General features: G+C 37.6%; 1 protein-coding gene across 1 annotated transcript in view; it reads left to right on the top strand.

Moving 5' to 3' along the window:
- The window catches only part of slc9a9 (solute carrier family 9 member A9), a 373,122-nt gene extending 353,791 nt beyond the window's left edge, over positions 1–19,331 (top strand). The window contains exons 15-16 of the mRNA XM_008106200.3: positions 14,762–14,867; positions 16,615–19,331. Coding sequence (XP_008104407.1) covers positions 14,762–14,867; positions 16,615–16,836 — 328 coding nt within the window. The 3' untranslated portion in view covers positions 16,837–19,331. The remainder of the gene's footprint in view (positions 1–14,761; positions 14,868–16,614) is intronic.
- The last annotated feature ends 3,318 nt before the right edge of the window (positions 19,332–22,649 follow it).

Genomic DNA, 22,649 nt, shown 5'->3' with positions numbered 1-22,649 from the left:
CAATCAGGGCCAGTTAACACAGTCCCAACAAAGGATTCCCCCAGGCGGAAGCAGACAGACTTTGAAGCTGGTATCAGCAGGGTTTTGTCCCAGTACCGTCACCACCCCATGGATACCAAAATCTGTGGATGCCCAAGTCGCATTATCTACAACGCCATTGCAAAATGGTGTCCCTATATAAAATATCAAAATCATGTTTTGCTTTTGGGATGTTTAAAAATATTTTCAAGCAGTGGATAGCTAAATCCATGGATACAGAATCCATGGATATGGAGGGCTGACAGTACTTTGAAAGGCCCCTCCTTTCCCCTTTCTGTCACTTGGGCCTCTTTGCTTATATCAGGAAAAGTGCTGAGTGAAGGCCAGGAGCTCTCTGGAGCTCTGTCCGCTGCTACAGCAACTAAAAACAGAACACCAAAAAGAAAGACAAAACACATGTAAAACAGGGGATCTCTCATTGAGATGTGGCCCCATTATGGAACACATAAATCATTTCTTCCTAACACTGTTAACCCTTCTGTCCAGAGACTGTAGTGACAGTATGAATAAAATTACCTATAATGTCGCAGTAGCAGAGGGAGGGAGGAGGGAGCAAGCAAGCAGACTTGTATTACAAACATGAACTGAAAGAATAATTTGTCTTCTAGACTCTACAGTTTAAAAATATTCCAATAAGTGTAAGTATTTGGGAACCTTAAAGACAAAAAGACAAACTTATTGTGGACTCCACTCAGAGAATAGTTCTGAACATCAAAAAGCACACAATCGTCTCTTGTCAATTGATATTTCCCTCTTGCTTGGCGATCTGAAATAGAGGGTGGATTTGTTCATTTCTCTACTTTATATTCTGGTTGAGATTTCCATCATCGGTATTCAGACCTGCATGGGGCATGTCTCCTGCCATATTTTAGATTGCCATTGTCTAAAAGTCTTACCAGGCAATTGGGCTTCCCTGGATTGTCTCATGTGGTTTCTGATACATGGTAGTGCCACAATACTAAAATAGCTTATCACAATCACAGAGAGTGGCTGAAGACACACCTAATTTGAAATCTTTTCTGCGGGAGCAAATTTTTACCTTCTTTCACTGTGCGTTCTATGATGGAGTCATCAAGTTTCACAATAAGTGGTCCAAATGAGACATTATACAGGAGGTCCATGATCGTGTCTTCTAACAAATCTCTTTCTACAGCTATATCAAGAGAAAAGTGGGATAGAAAATAAAGGAAATAAACATTTTAGAAGATTATCTTGGCACGTTTCTAAAACAGGGGAAGCAAAAGCACTGCATATAGGGTGAGGTGATAACTGTTACCATGGGATAGTTCAAGGAAAAAATGGTTTAAAAGAAGGGAAAGCTTCTGAACCTGATTCTGACTGAAGAATGGGGGATACTTTTGTTCAGATCTCACTTCATTAAGAACCAGTCTGTAGTCTCCAAATCAATGCAGGCTTGACCTAGTTATTTTTAGTAGTGCTCTTGTTAGAATATTTCACAGCAGTTCTCCAAACAAAAAAACAAAAATCATGCATCCAAAATGTCGATATTAGGAGCAAGTACATATAAAAATGCACATACTAGGGGAAACGTGTATATTATATTGTGTTATATTAAGGAAAACCACTTATATAACTATATAATAGACCAATTTGCATTTTAAAATTACATGTAAGAAAAATGTACACAATAATATGTAAATTTTCATGCAATCTTGCACACTGAAGCAGAAAGGAAAGGAAATTAAAATGAGGTATGGGACTGAAATGTTTGAAGACATTGCCATTATTGTAAAGCATATCCATAGAAATGTTGCCAGCATAAGGGCACTTAATATGAAAAGAACAGAAAGATTTGGGAATCGAAGTACTAGTTGTGTTCCCTTTAAGAAATGATCACCTTAAAGCTCATATAAATCCCAAAGTTGAAACCCAAAAATAATAATCCTAAGAAATGGCAGTTTTAAATTAAGAAACTATACACTAAAATATGATCATTTTCTCGTTGCCTGCTATTTTCTTTTCAGTGGCTAGAGCGGAGTGACTGCTTTTGATGGATAACTGCTGGTATAATTCAATTTCCCCTGTGCCCACATGCAAACAGCCACACACACACACTAATTCATAAGAAACAAAAATGTAAATGATAATCTTATCAGAATGAGCTACATAATTTGTTATCTAGAGATTTATTTAGTCACAGGGATACAATTAGGTCACACTTCTTCATGCCAAGAAAAAAATTAGATGGTTTAATATAGACTGTATCCTTCTATCATTTCAACAGACTAGAAGTTAAGACCCATTTCACATGTAATATAACAGCTTAGGCCCCTTCTACACTGCCATATAACCCAGAATATCAAGGCAGAAAACCCCACATTATCTGCTTTGAATTGGATTATCTTAGTCTACACTGCCATATAGTCCAGTTCAAAGCAGATAATCTGGATTTTATATGGCAGGGTAGAAGGGGCATCAGTTTGCCTTGGTTACACCAATGATATCTTGGTGTTTCCTACTGTATGTATATAAGGCAAGAAGGTCAGCTATGCATTTTAAACCATCATACTTGTATCCAAATTAACGGTCATCATCTTGGATAGGTCAGTTCATTCAGTTATGTTTACTAGATTTTCTGGTAGCAAATGTTGTGAAGAAATTCAGTGAGTCAAATATGAACCAAAAGCTATGGATCCAAATGTCGCAAACTCAATAGGTGGCCTTCCATGAAGCTTTATATTTCAAGCTCCCATAAAAACATGAAGATTCCAGCCTAATTTACAGCATAGTAAGGATTACTGAGATCAGTCTTTGTATCTTGAAGGTCCCAGATTTAATCCTTTGAACTTCTTAATATTCAGGTAAGAGAATTGATCAAGTTGCAAGAAAATGACTTCTGTATTAAAACTAACAATGACCAAAACACAAATACAGGCAGTCCCCAAGTTACAGACAAGATAGGTTCTGTAGGTTTGTTCTTAAATTGAATTTGTTTGTAAATTGGAACAGGTACATTTTTAAGTGTAGCTCCAGCCATATGTGGGTGCCTTTGTGTGTGTGTATATATCATCTTTGGATAGCATGTTGTTGTTTATTCATTCCGTCGCTTCTGACTCCTCGTGACCTCATGGACCAGCCCATGGCAGAGCTCCCTGTCAGCCATCGCCAACCCCAGCTTCTTCAAGGATACCATCCATCCATCTTGCCCTTAGTCGACCCCTCTTTCCTTTTCCTTCCATTTTCCCCAGCATCATTATCTTCTCTAAATTTTCTTATCTTCTCATGATGTGGCCAAAGTACTTCATCTTTGCCTCTAATATCCTTCCCTCCAGTGAGCAGTCAGGCATTATGGTCCAGGTCTTGCATCTATAGGTTACTATGGAGAATACCATTGCTTTAACTATGCGGATTTTCATTCCCAGTGTGATGTCTCTACTCTTCACTATTTTATCAAGGTTGGTCATTGCTCTCCTCCCAAGAAGTAAATGTCTTCTAGTTTCTTGAATAGCATAGGGAAGATTTAACACTACTGTGATGTTTTCTTTGCTGTCTGTGCCCCTATTCAGAAGATTTCATTTCACTTTCTGTCCTTGTAACAATTGGACTTTGAAAAATGTCGCTTGTTGTGGAAACAAGAATTGGTGATAATGCTTCGAGGGAGACACCTTTTTCCCCATGATAACTCTGTCAGGAGTGTATTTCCCTTACTAGGGATAAATTTCTCACACTTCCTATTGACTCACCCCTGTTCTTAACTAGGAGTCATTTGTAAGTCAGATGTTTGTAACCTGGGGACTGCCTGTACTATGACATGTCACATCTCTCCTGGGTCAACTTTTCTCAATATGATGACCTCCAGATATGCCAGATTACAATTCCTTTCATGTTCTACCCAAATAATGGTGAAAGATTTTGCTGGCTAGAGGTGATGGAAGCTTTAGCTCAGCATATTTGAAGAGCACAGCATTGTCCAACAGCATGACAGCTTCTTATGTCCTTCCTTCAGTGCTTCATCAATGTCAAATATTATCTCTAGCCATGACAGAAACACTAAAAAGCCAGAGTGTTTTTTTTCTTTTAGAGTTTCCATGACTCCATGTCCCCTAACAAGATGACAGAGCAAACTCAAAAATAAAATGCAGGCACATGGAGCAAGATAAGACAAGATTGTATGTCTCTGATACAGGACAAAGAGTTATACAGCTGATGTATGTTTCTGGGCTAAATCAAGCAAAGTAAAACAACTTAGAAGAGAGACAGGAATTGGAAGGTATAGTCACCCAGGCATAATGTTTGACAACTGGCCACAAAAGCAAAGAAAAAATGTGGCATTTCAAGCCTTATGAGGTTGGCTCAAAGATATTGTTAAGTACAAACCTGAACAAAACCTATGAGGTTGATAAGTTCAGTGAATTTTCTAGGCATTTAAAATTGACTAAGTTCAGCAAATAAATGTTATTGTCACTCTTTCAGAGGACCTTTCTGTGGACCTTACACACTACTAGTTTGTTTGACAACCTCTAAGTTTAGCCTGTTCTTGTTGGTCAGAGCTAAGTGCATCCATCTGACACTTGGTAAAGTTTTCATAAATGTTTGTATTTCAGGAGAGCCATTCAGTATGGTCCAACATATTGTTGTCGCACTCCATATTGCTGTTGCACTCCATATTGTCGCTACCTTTATAACTTGCTCCAAGTTATAAAGGTGTGCCAGATTGCATGAGTTATAGGCCACAGCTGGTTTTCTGCACAGTAACTACATAGATTCAAATAAAGCATAGGTACGTTTTATTATAAGTAGTATCTGAATCACTTAGATGATCTATTAGGTATGTGACTTGAGGTGTATTTCCCTCTATTGGGGCTGTGATTAATCCTATTTGATCCTATAATCATCTAGAAGAGGGGCAGTGCCACCATTAGTGTATGTGTAATCTGAAATATATTGTAAAGCAATAAGAGAAGAAACCAAATTATTATCTCTGTGTTGGTGTTTTATGGTGTGTGTATGTGTTAGTTACTCAATCAGTGGAGTCTCATAATGATTTGTGAAACATGAAATAGAAAGATATTAGAAATGGCATACAAGTCTGAAGCTAGTGACTGACTTAAATCTACTACATCCCAGATGCCATGTAAATATGTGCTTTTTCTGTCAAAGTTTTTTTAATTGTTCCAACCACATAGACATTAGAGAATCATTGCAAACAGGGGAGGACCCACTACCGTGAGAGCTACAGAAAAGACAAAAAGCAAAGATGTAGCTACTGAGGGATAAAATGAGGTTATTAGCTTCCCAAATAACGTCACTAAGAAAATACAAACATAGCCAATATAAATGTTTTAGGAGTGAATGATTTTCAGTGTTTCACTCTTTGCAATGCTAGTGATTTAGAAACTGGAAAAAAGAATTCATTGGATGGCAGAATTTTTATTTGAGAACAATGGCTAACTTTTCTCACCCCAGTAAATAAAGCCAAAAGAAAGACCTGCATTCTGGAGGCAGAAACAAGGACAGACTCTTCTTCTTCCCATTTTTTTTTCTCACAACTAGATGCCAAAATAAGAGATTAGAATTCTGTAATTTTTCCTTGTTTGTTGTTGTGCATCCATTATAGATACACACTTTCCGATTCATAAGGCAGAACTATGTTTCAAAGCATTTGTGTCACTGGACAGCATGGTTGTATTTCTTGGAGAAGCAGGGGAAATAACAATTTGTTGTGCAAGCAAGAAAAAGGGGCAGCAATACAAATACCACATAGTAGGCACTACAAAATTCTTCAACCATCCAAATGATCTACTGATGCATCATCGGATGTAGTTATGACAGAACTCCATTGCTGAAGCTACATCTGATGGTGTGTTTCTCTTTGTGTGAGTGCCTTGAAGTTGCCTGTTGACTTATGGTGACCCCATTAATTTCATAGGGTTTCCTTAGGCAAGGAATACTCAGAGGTGGTTTTGCCTGATTCTTCCTTTGAAATATAACTTACAATACCTGGTATTCATTGTCGGTGTCTCATCCAAGTACTAACTAGAACTGACCTTGCTTAGCTTCCAAGATGAGATGAGATCTTTAGAATATTTAGGCCAGATGTCACCTTGAAAAAAACCTAATTCTTGAGCTGGGGATACTCCATCCAAAGGAGTTTTGCAACACTGCAGATGGGGAGCTGGGGAATTAATTATTGTTGCAGTTCTCTACCAGTCATAGAGTGCATGAAGACAGGCAGTTGGAGAAAGCTTTCAGGAACTTATGTCCCTTCACTTGATTTTTGCATGCTAAACATACTCATCTTTCTTGGCTATTTCTCATAAGGATTGGGGTCCAGACTGTTGATCATGTTGATCCTCCTCCTCTAGATATATTTTGACTTATGAATAGACTTCTTTAACTATGGTGCCCAAAACTAGGAACATTATTCTAGTTGAGGTCTGATCAAAGCAGGCACTACTAGTTCCCTTTATCTAGACATTAGGGCTATGTTGATGCAGCCCAGAATTGTGACTGGTTTTTTTTTTTTTATGCTGGTGTGTTGAAATAATTCTTATTTGCCTCAGATGAGAAATTAAGGATTTGCATATCATAGCTAAGGAATTAATACTGATGAATTCTTCATCAGAAGAAGTAAACAACCCAATGTAGAAAAGTAGAAAAGCTCAATGCATTTCAGCCTGTGTTTCCTCTAGAGCAGTGGTTCTCAACCTGTGGGTTCCCAGAGGTTTTGGCCTTCAACTCTCAGAAATCCTAACAGCTGGTAAACAGGCTGGGATTTCTGGGAGTTGTTGGCCAAAACATCTGGGGACTCACAGGTTGAGAACCACTGCTCTAGAGGAACCTTGAAGAAGGCTTCTAAGGCATAGAAGCCTTGAAGAAGGCTTCTAAGGCACAGCTTTTCTATTTTCTTGATCATCTTGAGATATGTTTCCTGCTTTTTCTTTGGAATTCATTCAATGTTATCCAAGGTTTGCTTCTTTCAAATACCCGATCAAAACATTTCTCAAGGGAGATATTTCTGGAAGCTCATTTCTGTCATGCTTTTGAAATAATGGACAATACTGCTTATAAACTAGAATCCTTCCATTATGCCGTTTGTTTGTGTATAAAGCAGTAAACCAATTGTACCAATAATCAAGAGGCAGAAAAGAGGGATTCATTTATTAAAGCAATAAAAATAGGCCACAGGGAATTAGATTTTTAAGAAAGGAAAATAATAGCTAGTTGGCTGTAGAACATGAGAGCTAATAGTTCATCATTACAGAATGAGAATATCCAGTTAGGTCTTGAAAATGGTTTCTATATGAAGCCATGTCTCATAAATAAGAGCAGATTGACAAATAGGGGTGTTTCAGTTGGGTTGCACAGAAACACAAAAGAAGATGCTGAAAGGCTATGCTTCCTCGTGATGCAAAAAGAAAATAATATTACCTTATAACTTTTTTGAAACCAATGCTTGCCATAGAAATGAAAAGCAAGTCACTTATTTTCTAGACAAATGATGGAGGTGCAGATAGATATACCAAGTGAGAAATCACTGCTCGATGGTTTTCCATTCATAAATTACTGGATTCAATCCCAAACATGTTTCTTTGAAGAAAGCAGATTTCTCATGCAAGTAATATGTTTTTTCTGTATAAAAAAATATAATTTGTGCACATAAAAGCCTATCTTCTGGCCTTAAAAGTGGTGTTTTTGAAAGAACCTTTGTGTGTGCGTGTGCACAGTATAAATCCAGAACTACATATAATCCTGGAAAATTCTTCTATTTCTCACAGTGTGATTTGTTTATTTTATAGGATTCCCCCAGGTAGTGCCATCTTGCCAGGTTGTCTTTTGATCTGCCCTTTCCGCTTCTGAGTCTGTTCAGGGACTTCAAAGTTGTCCATTCCTAGTTGTCCCTGGAGGCAGACCCTCATGGGGGGCCATCCAGTAGGGATGGGCTGGTTTAGTTGCCCAGAGGGATATTCTTGCTGTTGCTGGAGAAACATTAAGAGGAGTGATGGTTCTCATGAAACTTTTCCTTGATTTGAGTCTACTGGGAGGAGGCTGATAGTCATGCAGTGGATGGTTTTCACAGTGTTCAACCTTATTTCTCTCACAGTTAGCAGCAACTCCCCATCGCACATTTCTCACAGTGTGATAAAAAACATTCTTGCAAGTTCTAACAAAATTTATGAAGATCTACATCCCTAGTCACTATTTTACTATGCCATTACTATTTTGCAATAATGGAATTGGAACATTCATGGAATTTGTTATTCACAGGGGCTCATGGAACCAAACCCTAGCAAAAACCAAAGCCGCATTGTAAAAGGAATGAACTGCAACTATGCACTACAACATATGCCTAGAGCATTTTCATGGATTCAGTTTTTCTCCCACTCTATAAACTAGCATAGAAATCATCGCTCGAACACTATTGGCCTAAAGATCCCTGCTAATGCTGAACTTTACCCAGAGATTTAGCCAAAATGGGACTAGATATCAAAAGGAAGAATTTCCCCTCCCAAGTAAGATTTCTGGCCCACAACAAAAAATTTACTTCAATTTCCACATATCTAGCACTGTAGTAACTTAAAACTTTAGTTAGGGATTTAGAAAGGGTTCAGGCATCCAAGGAAATGTTGCAGGTAAAGTAAACAATACAAGAGAATTCAAACACAGGAAGTATAAGAATACAAGAGGTTTGGGTGTAAATAGTTTTCACTGTCTCATTCTCTACAATCCTAGATATACTCGTTTTACCCGACTAATTATTTCCACTGATCCTCAGTGAGGAGAGAGAAAGTCTTGTGTTTTCCAATGGGAAAATTTGCTTTAATACCAAAGCAAAGTAGCTTTCCTTTTGTGGTCCTTCTAGTCTGCTTTCTACCAAGAGTCCTGACAAGGAGTCTGAACCCACTCCTATTGGTGTACATGCAAAGTTACTACAGGTTTACATGTTATCAGTATTTTTGTATTATCCATTGATTTAACTTTTGTATTTTGTTTGGCCTTATATTGTAAACTATTTTAATTCCCATATGTGAGGAGATAGATAGTTAGAGTTTCTGGTATTGTGAGTCAAAATTAACCTTGGCAGAACTTAGTACATGAGTAATGTAATTAAAAGACTTTTTAATGTGTTCTTAATGCCAAATAGCATACAAGATCCATAGAATATATTTTTGCAATGCTAAGATGCCTCCACACACAAATGAGAGCTTTCCAACTTCTTGAATCCCTATGGGGAGAAAAGCGTGATTAAAAAAAGTTAATAATACTAATAATTATTCTAACCTCAGCTAGTCATACCACAAGGATGGTTTGTCAAAGATTTCTCTGCATCAGTAATTGACATGGGAGTTCAGCTATTATTATTTCTAAGACCTCAGGCAATTATGTGGATTTAATGCTTTTTTATTATCCTTTTCTTATCTTGTTAAAGACTGCGATCAAAGTTTTTTTTTTAAGGATTTTAATGTAGCAAACAAAATGCTGACATCTTGCTTTCCTTGATACAAGAGAGATAGTATCATGGGAAAGTGTTGAAGGAGGATATATCATTTACAAGTGATCTTGGCAAGAATAATTTTCGACAGAGGATAATATAATTGCTCAAGATGCACAGATTTTCTTTTATTCCAGTAAATCATTTTGGATGAAAAGGTTGGAAAGATGGGTGCAAAACAATAGCATAAGCATGCTTACAGTGTATTTACATAATTCCGCAAAAAAGCACTGAAGTGTGAAGTGTAAAACTAATGTGTTGAATTCTGAGAAAGAGCACATTATGGGGACTCACTTAGCACTCACTCCCCAGCTATAAAGTTACTTAACATTTTATGAAATACATTTGCAATGAAAGGGGGTGTTTGATTTGATTTATAAAATGCTGAGCAAGTACTTGGATGCAGGGGATATGTGACAATTACTAGCCAACTGCTTCTTTTATGCAAAGCAGCACATGCAGCTGCGTCTTGAATAGTTTACAATTGTATATAGGGCACATTTTGAGGGCATCACAGATGTTCAATGAAAACAACCCACCCAGCTAGCTCACTGTACACATCCTCTGACTAGATTTGTTCCTGTTTTCTAATAAAATTCTTGCACATAATTCTGAGTATGTGATGTTCCCTGCATCACTTGTTATTCCAGCCATGTTGATAATAGCATGATAGATTTAGATAAGTAAAAACACAAGCATGTACATAATTAGCACTCAGTAACTGCAGCAACAATGACTACTTTGTGCCCATGGGTTGGAAGTGTTACTTTTTTGGACTACAATTCCCAGAAATCGCTTTTTTTACGTATCAGGAGCAACCGGAGTTGCTTCTGGAGTGAGACAATTGGCCGTCTGCAAAGAAATCGCTATCTACTATTCCCAGTGTTGATGCTGGTCAGTGAATTCTGGAAACTGTCATCCCAAGAAATAATTTTTCCCTGTTCTGCTTGCACTTTGCATATTGCCATCAGTTAGTCAGTAGGTGGCCATAGCACATTTGAGGGTAGTGATTGCACCCATACTTTATATGCAGAAGGTTCCCACTTAAAACCCAGTAGCTTTCACTAAATGTCTTAGCTTATCAGGGATTGTGGGACGGCGGGATCTTTTCTTGGTTTCATGCTATGACTGAGTTAGACAGTAACAGATTACATTGCACATCTGACTCAGTAAAGAGCAATCAAAAACTCCACAGCAACCATCCTATGAAACTCATCTTCATTGCCGGTTTTCAAAATATGCCCAAAGGTTTCTCTTTCCACAAAGATTCTTTATTATAGACTAGAACCGCGTTGATTATAAGAAGTGTGTACACAAACCAGAGCATGTCCACAGGAAGAATAACCAAGATGATCAGAGGTGTATGGAAAGTGAGTCTTACAAAAACGGAGTTGGATATATTTAACCTGGAAAACAGAAGGTTAGGGGAAGATCATAGATGTCTTCATGTATCAACAGAGCTGTCACAAAGAAGATGCTGCAGAACACAAGACTAGAACGACTAGATGGAAATTGCAAGCAATCAAATTTCAACCAAGCATTAGAAGAACTTTTTAATACTGAATGCTGCTTGATTCAGAGTGGGAACAAAAGAAATATATGGAAAGAAATGTGGGGACAAGCCATGGCAAAGAGAAATCAAACTCCATAGGAAGGATTCTGATATTACTTTGAATTATCTCAGATGCCATCTCTTTCAGAATAAGAGCTTAGAAAAATTAGTTTTGAGTACAACTCCCAGAATCCCTGGTTAGACTCTAAGAGATGTAGAGCAAGAATAAGGTGTTTCTAAGTCCTGTCAGTAGCACACATATTCAGCTATGAATAACACTATGTAACAAAATTTGAAAAATGTGGATACATTTTTCTCTTCCTGGTTTGAAAGTCTTCTTTTCTGTTTAACTGTGTGGTACATACTTTGAAAGTAGTTGAAAGTAGCTGAGATAATCCCTCCCCTCCCCTTCCTGAATGTCCTTGATGTATTTGATCTCTCTCTCTCTCTCTCTCCCTCTCCCTCCCTCTCTCTCTCTCTTCCCCCCTCCCCTTTCATCCTGTGTAGAATGGTCTTTCTTTAGGATGCATGTATTTTTGTTTTAAGACCTCATAGTTACACTTTTTCTTTTTCCACCTTTTCATTCAGACCTCTCTTTACTTTGTGTGATTGAGAAAATGTAGTATTTAGAGTTTTTTACCCCCTTTTGTTTGAACTTAGAAGTAATAGAGTTTGAGAGAAGCTTAGACCCAATCTTTTCTATCAAAAAGTGTATTTCTTATAAACATTTTGAAACTTTAAGGATTGAACTCTGCATCTTTGCCTCCTTAGCTCAAGAATTCTTTTACAGCCAAAACACTACACCTTCAGCTTGCTGTGAGCTAACTGCTCAGTAAGGTATCCTGTTTTATATTTTTAAACAATCTATTTGGAGATTTCCTTAACAGTTATACTCCACAAACTTCATTTCTGTGGCTGCCACAAACTATGCTGAATTGGTTGAGGCTCAATGGACTCATCATGGCCCCCGTGCCATTTTGCCAGCTTCCATAGCAAAACATCAGGGATGTGGGGTGACTCTGTCACCCTGCACACTGCTTTGTTGCTGCAACACTTCTCCCATCACATAAGGGAAGCATCGCTGAAGCGACGTGGATCAGGGAGCCAGCACAACACAGACAGGCTCCTGTGTTTGGAGGGAAGCTTTCTGGGACACTTCCACTCCAGTTGTGGGCAGGGCCTCTGTCAGAAGTCCAGCAACATCTTATGATGGGCACATGCCCATCCATCGCTAGCTGGTGGGAAGTGTCCTAGGACACTAAAAAGGCCCCATGTGAATGTTGTTAGAGATTTTCATTGAAAAACTATAGAAAAATGTGCTGCAAGATACCCCACAAAAAGAAAGTTTTTGCAGTTTAAATAACCTTTTCTTAAATAACCGTTTTTATGATAGAACCAATTAGGAAATGACATTTATAACCCAAGAACAAAAATTGTGTTACATAGTGCAATCAAGGGTTGATTCACATAGATTTTGTATTATTGCTTGATGGCTTTACTATCAAACAGTGACTTATAACAAAGCTGAATGTAAACTTTTGGCAATAGTGCTTTGTATTCAAAAAAGAAGAAGAATGCAAAAAAATGCAGTGGGGAGAAAAAGAATACATTCACAGTGGTAGAAAGTATTTCTTTCATTTGAGGCAGAGATGTCAGTGGTAAGTGGTAACCTTAATTGTATATGATGATGGGCAGTAATTGGTGCTCCAGCTGGCTGCCTTATTCCCTCCATAATAGGAAGCTCATCTCTTTTTTTCCAACAATGCCTCTGGATTGAAGCTGTGAGGTGACATATCTTCATTCCAACTGAAGCATTGTGGGTGAACCTGGCAAAGTAGCCCACTGGGCCATGGAATACATCTCTGTCACCACTTGCAGCAAGAAAGCAATTAAATTGTTTCAAAGAGGAAAATAACAACAACCAGAGGCTGCTGCCAGCACTGCTCAGCTTTGTAGAATTTGTCCTGTTCCCCAGCTGCCAAGAACTTGCTGAACTACTGTCCCACTTTTGCTGCCTACAAATGAACCCATAAACACGGGAAAGCATTTTCCATTCAGCTTTGCCATTCCATATGTAAATAAGCTATACACAGCTCCTCACATCTTCACACACAAGGCAATTTAATAGTAATTTCCCATTCAGCCATACATGAACTTATCACAACTATAGAGTATTCAGGTGCTGACAGATGTACATCCAATAACAATATGTGACAAATCTACACTTCTTGGGGCTTTGTAGACTAAGTGGGAAGAAGCAGGCTTGGTCAGAAGGAAGTACACACTAACACATTTTGGTTTGCAGCTGTTACAGTGTTGATTTGGAATGAAGGTCCAGGAATTAGGAAATTCACTATCCGATATGCCAACCCACTGGCCTAACTTCCAGGAAACAACTGAAAAGTGATAGAGTGGAATCCATGTGGGCACATGGCCACTGTTTAGCTCCCTGCCATTGAGGAGGGTGATAGAGTATTTGGGCACCTGAGATGGACCTGGCTCCTGCTTCACTGCAGCTGTGAGTCTGTTATGGGGACCCTTTCCCCCAAAATCAAGGTCTGAAAGACCCTGCTTTCCACAAAAAAACTGGCTCTTGCCCAAAGCTATGACAAAATACATGGACCAAGCGAGCTCCAGAGAAGTATTTATAACTTCCCTGGAAGGACTGGAAAGAAACTGCAATCACAACATCAAATGTAGGGAAGCTTTCTTATACAAACACCCACACACATGACTGTGAAAACTGCAAGGGCTGCTGGAAAGTAGATCCAAACACGGAGGAAGAAAATGGTGACTCCAGATAGCCTTCTTTGAGTATGCTTATGGAGACAGATTTTGTCAAAAAAATTATTTTGATCTGCTTTTCCTGGAAACAAGTACAGATTCAAAGACACTTTGTGTTTGGATATCTACTTCTGGCTTTGCCATGCCTAAAATAAAATGTGCCAAATGCATTTGAGATCATGGACATATCTTTTAAATCAACAACTTCCAAACTTTGTTTCTGTGGATGTTTGGGACTTCAGCTCCAAAAAGTCCTGGCTTTTGGCCAAGGCAACTAAGCTTCAGGGAGATGGAAAAGCAAAATTTTAAATGGAAAAAATTAGGTGCATATTTCTAAAACATATACAAATACATGTTAGTCAGGGGATTTGTGAACTGAAAAATATGTGCATTGGAACTGCAGTAGCTTTTTCCACTAGAGCCTTTTACATTTGGAATAATTAAATTGGTTGTATTTTGATTTATTGCCTATGACCACAATGTCCTAGTATTTATTGCATATCTAAATATATGTGTACTTTTCCACTACTATGAAATGAATCTCGTATATAGTCTCACAATTACCATATCCAGCAGTGGAACGAACTCAGACCCCCATTCGATTTTCATACTATGTTTTGCTTTAATAATGATGTTAAACAAAGAGAGAATATCTTTGAAGAAACTTCTATTGTCCAAATTATGAAAACCACACTGATAAAGATTAGCAGTGGATGTTATTACAGAAGTTTCTTTAACGGTATTAATTAATCATATTTACAGGCAATGCATTTTTTTTTGCAATACAGTGGAAATATATGCCTATTGTTATTCATGAAGATGGATTAATACACTATTGTCCTTGTTTTAATTTTGTTGATCTTAAGTGCCAATTCCTTTCAACAGTAGATGCTGTGATTGATGTGCCTTATAGTACTTAACAGATTTTACAGATATTTGAAACCCATTCTCACCCATACTGGTCCGCCACTTACTGCAACTTTACCAAGCTGGTGTAATCCTGTGGCCAGATTACTAACTAGTCCTAGAGCATATGGGGTAAGTACACAAATGTCTAAGACTGGGAATAGGTCCCAAATCATAAGACTACATATATTTAACCACTAGTTGGGCTCCTAATATGCTTATCCTCTCACACACCCCGCCCGGGGGCTCCACTGTTAATCTGTGCTTTAGCAAGAGAACAAAAGTTAATGTTTGATTTGAGACTAACAGATTTATACTAACATGAGCTTTTCTTGATTACAACCTATTTTATCAACTATACGGGTTCAGGTATTTCACAATGTACATAGTGGAGATGGGGTTACATCAGAGTGAACTGGATGTAAAAGTGAAACAGTATTATTAATGGTGGTCATTAATAAAATTGTTGGTCATAACACAAACATCCTAGCAGTAAGTGAGGCAGTTAATACGTATGATCAAATGTAACGTAAGTTAAATTGTACTGTAATAGAACACCACTCCAATCATTCCATTGCCACATGAAATAGGGCTATAAAGTGGAGCCCATGACATGCAAGTGTGGAAAAGAGCAAACCACAGACCCCTTTCTGCAATGCAGTCTGAGCCCTACCACATGCACAATGGATGACATCCGTACAGCGATACCTGAGGCACTAGAAGTGGCCAGCTTCTGGTCAAAGGAAATCTAGTATCATGCCAAGTTTTAAACCTTTGTTTGTTGCTTTTTTATACATTATAGCTGTATTCTCAATTTGCATTTGACACAATAAATTAAAATTCCCAAAGAGAATAGGGGGGGGGAGGTGGACAGGCATCTGGCCCTAGCCAGACAAACTGGCAGCATTGTCTACAGACAACCATTGGAGTCCTAAAGAGGTCTCAGCAGATGATGTCATCAGTTTGTGCCAAACACACCTCCTGTCCCCTCTACTTTCAACCAACAACACAGTACAGCAGTCACATGGAGGGAACTATTAAGTGTAATGGGGAGACCAAGGGAAGCTTTGGATGTGCAGAGGGAGGAAAATATTACCAACCTCCATAATAACCAAAACAAAGTACAAATACAAGCATATTACTTGTGTATGTCGCTAATTTTAGCCTTGGACTAGAATCCTGTTAGTTAATCCCAACTAAAACAAGTCCATTAACTCGGTTGGTGAATCAACTTCATTATCATCTGCTTCCTGATACAAACATTTGTCCAGCTATTATGCCTTGGATCCAGAACTCCGTATATGGTGGCTTCCATGTCAGTGAGACAATGAATCTCCTCCAGGTGTTATTATTAATTTGAAATAACATATCCAAAAAGCTCAATTTATTTTGGAGACAGCACCTTGGTCAGTTCTCTTAAAGTGTGTGGATCTAGTAGCTGCCTTATAAGGAAGCCACCAACTGCCATAGGTTCCATTGTGCCAATATGCATAATACATGCTCTCCTAAATAGAAAAGGTTACTTGAAATGAACATCTCTTAGGCCATCATCAGCAAAGTCACTTCCGAATGGCCAAGAAGTTTCTGGATGTGGGTACCTCTTTTTTTCTTAAAGTTTTGTTTGGAGCTATTTGTAGCTCGATCATAATTGCAGTTTTAACCATATTAAAATGTTACTCATGAATACATAGCTCAATACATAAAGACTGCTTTTCTGCTAAAGTAATGTGAACTGACAAGAGTTGATATAAAGGAATTCAATAAAGCATCCAAATGAAATCAAGTCCAATTTGATTTCAATGAAACTACACAGTGATGTTTTCTTGGCATTGATAAATAACTTTCTTTCTTCTTTTTTCTTTTATAAAATAATACCTAGGAGCAACTGAAAGATGATGATACCGACTGTATTGTCAATAATGATGAACTGACTCTAAGTTATGTAGCCTCGGATCTTTCACCCATTCCTCCGCAAAGCAAACCAGATTGTCCCCATCCTGGAGGCAAAGAAAATGTTTATGAAGGAGACCTTGGCTTAGGAGGATATGAACTGCAATCTGAACCTGCTCCAAGCCAATCCCAGTTGGTTTCCTCACCCTGAAGTCCAGAAAAAAATGTATATCACAAGCACGGAGAAAAGCCATGTTTATTATGCAGAGTTAGCAAGAAGCCTGAGAAAATGTATTAAGGGCATCAAACGAAAAGAAGCAAAATCTTGCTGAATCTATCCCTGGAGCCTGAAGGAATGAGAACGTATTACCATTCCATATATATACTACAACTACATTTAATTTTTCTGACAGTGGCAGTTTTTAATAATGGAATCGAAGGCATCATATCTCTGCTTCTGGGACATTACATATGCACTCCTGGTCTCTGATCACGCTTCATCATCCACATTCCTATCTCACATGCACACAAAGGCCTTTGTATATTATTCTTCTAATTAATTCCAAGAGAGAGGGAAGGATGGGAATTGAGCAAACTTGTACATGCTCCAAAAATCACAGACACTGTAATATTGTTCTTCTTTTGCTGTCACACCCTCTTATGGGGCAAAGTTGACAGGGCTTTTGGGTGCATTTTCTTTTCTCATTGGTGTTGCAAAGCTTTCCAAGCCTTTGTCAGTGGCAGCTTGCCAGCAAAGGGTTAATAATGCAGCACATAAAAATAGGCATTGATATATTAGCTACAGATCAATAATAGAGATTTTGAGATTATTATGATTGAACATCATCACCAGTATAGACAGCAATTAGGCTTCTCCCCCCGCCCCCCGCCCCCACTCCATGTTTTTGTGTGTCTTGTGCAGTACATTCATAATGCAAACTGTGTATTAGCTAGAAGCAATCCTTTATCAGATTCCCCTATGCTCCATGTTTATCTCTGAAATCCAGGGTGAGAAGAGAGCTGGTACTTTAAATGATGTGTGTAAAAACATTTTTGTAAACAATAAGAGTTTGAAATCATTCCATAACATAGTCATAGACATCTGAGCACTGTTCAGGTAGCATGGAGAAAAGGTCACCTGAATCATCATCCATCATGAATAGCATCCTTGCTCAAATCCACATATAGTGATGTTTATGATGCTGCTCCAAAGAACTTTATATATCTGCTTGCTTATTTCACAATACAATATGTAGACAGGAGAGATATAGAAAAGTACTGTCATGGACTTGTTTAAAAATGTTGTGGATAAAACTACTGAATGTCTTCCTGGTATAAACAACATGTTTGAGTAGTTTTACAATGTCCATATTCACCCAGGAGCTGTTGTGATGTTACAATTTGCAGACAGCTATATCTATTGCACAATAGGGTGACTGATATGCTACGGGCATGGATAGACAATGTGTGCATCCAGACACTGGCTAGACAGTGCCAGAGCAACAACCAGAACCAGTGAACATCACAACTACTGCAACACAAAGGGAACAACCAATATTCATTGCAGCACTATAGCCAGTGCCTTGGTGAACGTCTTTACAATTCATTAACAGGGCTTTATTGTAGTTCTACAAAGTAACTACAGATTCAAAAAATTCTGAAACAAAGTCTATGATATAAGAGCATGGCCAGATTTCTTATCCACCCATACCTCATTCACCAGATTTATGTACATTTTGATGTTAACTATTTTTCAGTGCAAGTGGGTTGCATAGCTTAGTTCTTGATGTTGTATCATGTTTCTCCAATTATAATTAACTTACAATAGCAATCTCATGTAAAAAAATGATAACAACTACCCCTGAGGAGTTGTGACATCCTTTGATTCAGTGTTAGCACATGATTGTTCAGTACTTATCTACCTACTTCAACAAGATGACATATGCAAGCTGAATATTTCAACCATGTGTCCAAGTAGGTGCCTTATCTCCATGATAAACTTCTTATTCTCTGTTATACATCTTGAAACACAAATGTTGACAATTATTCAAACTTTATTCACTTTGGTTGAGATTTTACTTGTTTTGTTTTGTTTTGGTTTTTTGTCTTTTCATATTTGTACATCATCAAGAAGATGTTTGCCATTTGATTACCAAAAAAATTAAATTAAATAAGAGCATAAGTGGTCGCATGGAAAAGAAGGCTCATAAAAGATTTCTCATGTCATCATTTTCCTGTGTATGATCTATGTTCCTTAGTTCAGGATGGAATTCTGTATTTTACAGATAAATTACAGACTAAATCACAGCATTCCCAAAATATTCCATGAAGTTCTTTAATAACAAAGGTCACAATCTGGGGAAACAACCCAGCGCTGGAACAGTTCAATCGAAATCAATGCGCTCAAAGATAACTTTGTGATGAATTGCTTCTTTTCCTCAATTCAGGTATGCAGTCTCAACTTGTTTGATGCATAATTATGAAGAAGTCATAAGGGGAACGTTTATTATTAGAAAGTTTATGAAACTCATAACGTTAGAGATATGAAATCTCTAAGAATAAATGTCAAGCCATCTTGATGAAACTGTGAATGATTGAAATAGCTACAGAATATAATCAAGTTTTAATCTTGTTTTCCCAAGTCTAATTAACTGAATGTACTTTTACAGCAACTATTTCAAGTATAAAATGAAAACAAGAACCCAGGCATCAGTCGCTGAAATGTGTTTTTATTTTGTTTCTTCCAAAAACATGAATCAATTTGCTTCAGAGGATCTTGCTTCACCCTAAGGAAAAATATGTTTTAGTTCTAGTGATACCTGACACTGATGAAAAGAAGTTGTCAATTTATAACTTCTGGGCATAACATACCTAACTGCATTAGGAAGGGATGATTGCAAGGAAGGGAAGAAAAAGGAAGAATTATATACACCGAGATGCATATGGGATCTAAGGTCGCCAGGATATTAAAGAACTGCCTTCTTTGATCAATCATGTTTATTGAATAAAATCTACATAAAGTAAAAATTAAATAAGCATACAACAAAAACAAACTATAGCAAAAAAATTGCATACCTCAAACTACCAAATAAATGTAGAATAGAAGAGAAAAGCAATATAAAATGTGCCACATATTTACAAAAAAATCTAAACTACCTAACTATATAACAAAAACTACAACATAAAATAGAAAAAGAAAAAAGATGACTTTCAACCACCTTTTTGCAGTTGGATTTTAACTCAAACTCCTCCCTCTCTATATATTATTATTATTATTATTATTATTATTATTATTATTATTATTATTATTATTATTTTATTCTGCCCTATCTCCCCGAGGGGACTCAGGGCAGATTCCAGCAAACACAGACACAAGGCTTCAATGCCTTGAAACAGCAAACACAGGTAAAGGTAAAGGTTTCTCCTTCCTGCTCTGAGGAGTTACGCTCGTCTCCATTTCTAAGCCAAAGAGCCTACGTTGTCCGTAAACACCTCCTAGGTCAGTGGTTCTCAACCTGTGTGTTGCCAGATGTTTTTGCCTTCAACTCCCAGAAATCCTAACAGCTGGTAAACTGGCTGGGATTTCTGGGAATTGTAGGCCAAAACACCTGAAGACCCACAGGTTGAGAACCACTGTCCTAGGTCATGTGGTCGGCATTACTGCATGAAGCACCATTTACTTTCCCACTGAGGCGGTATTTATTTATCTACTCACCTTTGCAAATTTTCAAACTGCTAGGATGGCAAAAGCTGGGGCTAACAGCGGGCGCTCACCCTGTCCCATGAATTCGAACCACCAAGCTTCTGTCAGCAAGTTCAGCAACTCAGCGGTTTAACCCGTTGCGCCACCACTGATGTAACTTTTATATCATCTAAGAATTTAACTCATACTAATTAACAAAAGCAAGAGTCAATCGCATTTGGTGAAATGTTCTTTGCCATTGTCAATGTAATTTGTCCAGTAGTTCATGCCTCTCACCACAGGTTAATTTTGTGACTGAATTGTGCCCTTAATTTTTTCAAAGTTGTGCATTTTGTGCGAAACTGGACTCAAAAGCTAATCAATGCACTTTGGTGAACATTTGTAACTTTGGTGAACCTTTTCTGGACAGAATACAATCTGTTTTTCCTTCTGCCCAAGATTTTCTATCTTATGAATTACAGGAATAAGGAAGCACAAATCGATTTTACACACTGCCTCTTCCTAAATCCCACATCCTTTATTTATTTATTTTTGTCTTGACCAGAACAGTTCTAAGACAATATTCAAGGTTGAAAACAGGTAATTTTCTTCTGTACAGAGAAATAATTAGGATACAATTCTCAGCGTGCCTGTTTGAAAAATGGTATTGGCTTTAGTGCAGTACAATATAAAACGATTAGCCCATTTATTAATGGTAACAAAGCTATTTACACAAAACTACAATTAATTGCATAAACATGGAACTTTCTTTCAACTAACTTAGGTTTTTTGTTCAATGTAATTATATCCCATTAATTATTTTGACTTGATTAATTAACCCATTGCCTGCAAATAAATACACAGCAACCTATTGCTTTGACAGCTTCAGGTTCTCTTACTCCAGCAGAACAAACAGATCAGCAAACTCCTCACCATTTCATGCATGTATTTTTCTCTAACATGTTCTGCATTAACTGATCTGAGACTAGGATGCAATCAATAAAGTAACTATAAAAGAATATAAAACAATTCCAATACTTCAACAACAACAAAAACCTGAGCTCCCATGAAAAATGCAGGAATCAAACAGATTATGCCAACAATTCAAACAGAAAGCTGTGTGATGCACTTCCTCCAAACCTAATCCGTATTCCTGTAAACATTGCTTTAAAAAAAAAAAGATAACCATGTTACCAGTCATTTTGTCACTTTTCAAACAGAATGTGATTCTGTCTTGTTATCCCATAAGGTAATATATTACATCCAATGTAATGTTACTTCCAGCTCTAGATCTATGTGCTCAGTAGGGAAATCTGAAGGCAATAAATAAAACATAGTTCTCTACCATGCAATTAGATTTAAAAAAAAATCTGTGTTATTGCTAAAAAATATATTTTGAAACTAATTTCTTCTGACCACATGAATAGATATCAGTGTCAGATATTATGCGTCGCACAGACAAGCAATAGTGAGATAACTATAATAAGTTCCCACAAGCATAATGAGATTTCTTTTATTAGAAATTGTATTAAAATACAGTGTATACTAAACCATCCCCCTGTCTTGGCATCCATAGAAAACCAGAACTGAAGATGCCATCCAGGGAACAAAAATAAGTAAAGAAAGATAAGGATAAAAGAGAATTAATCAGAATGCCAAAGGAGTAAATTATCCTGATGGGAGTCATCAGAGAGTTCATCTAAAATCAGCAACATGTGATTTTGTTCTAATTGTGCTTCCTTGCTTGCTTTTTTATTTTTCCTTGATCTGTTTAAAAATGCCTGGAAATATTTACACTCTCAAGGTGTGTTTTATCACACCCCTTTCCCTTGCTCCCTTTATAACTGGCGATTTGTGGGTTTTTTAATGCTTCTGGTATTTTATATAAAATGCCATCATCTTTTTATTGTTTTACAATTTCAGTAAAAATTTAAAAAAACATTTAAATTTAAAGGATATAAACCAGAATGGTAGCCGTTATCATGTTCCAGACCATTTTGTTCATGCTGAATACTTCATATGTCCTCCTCGCTATATGCTTACAAGCATAAGAAAGTTTTTAATTTTTTTAAAAATCAGGCAAGGAGGGGACCATTTTGATTTCCTTAGGGAAAGAGTTCCAGAGGTGGGGAGCGACTGTGGAGAAGGCCCTTTCTCTTGTTCCCACCAGCCATACCTGAGACGGGGGCGGAACAGAAAGTGGGCTTCATCAGTAAACTAAGCTCCCGGCCAGGCTTGTATACAGAGATGCGGCCAGTCTGGGCTCAAACCGTTTAGGGCTTTAAAGGTAATAACCAGCACTTTGTATTTTGCCTGGAAACAAACTGGTAGCCAGTGGAACT

This window comes from Anolis carolinensis, chromosome 3 (genome assembly GCF_035594765.1).
Source record: "Anolis carolinensis isolate JA03-04 chromosome 3, rAnoCar3.1.pri, whole genome shotgun sequence".
NCBI lineage: Eukaryota > Metazoa > Chordata > Lepidosauria > Squamata > Dactyloidae > Anolis > Anolis carolinensis.
The sequence above is the reverse complement of the archived record's forward strand: the minus strand, read 5'-3'. Positions and strand labels throughout refer to the sequence as shown.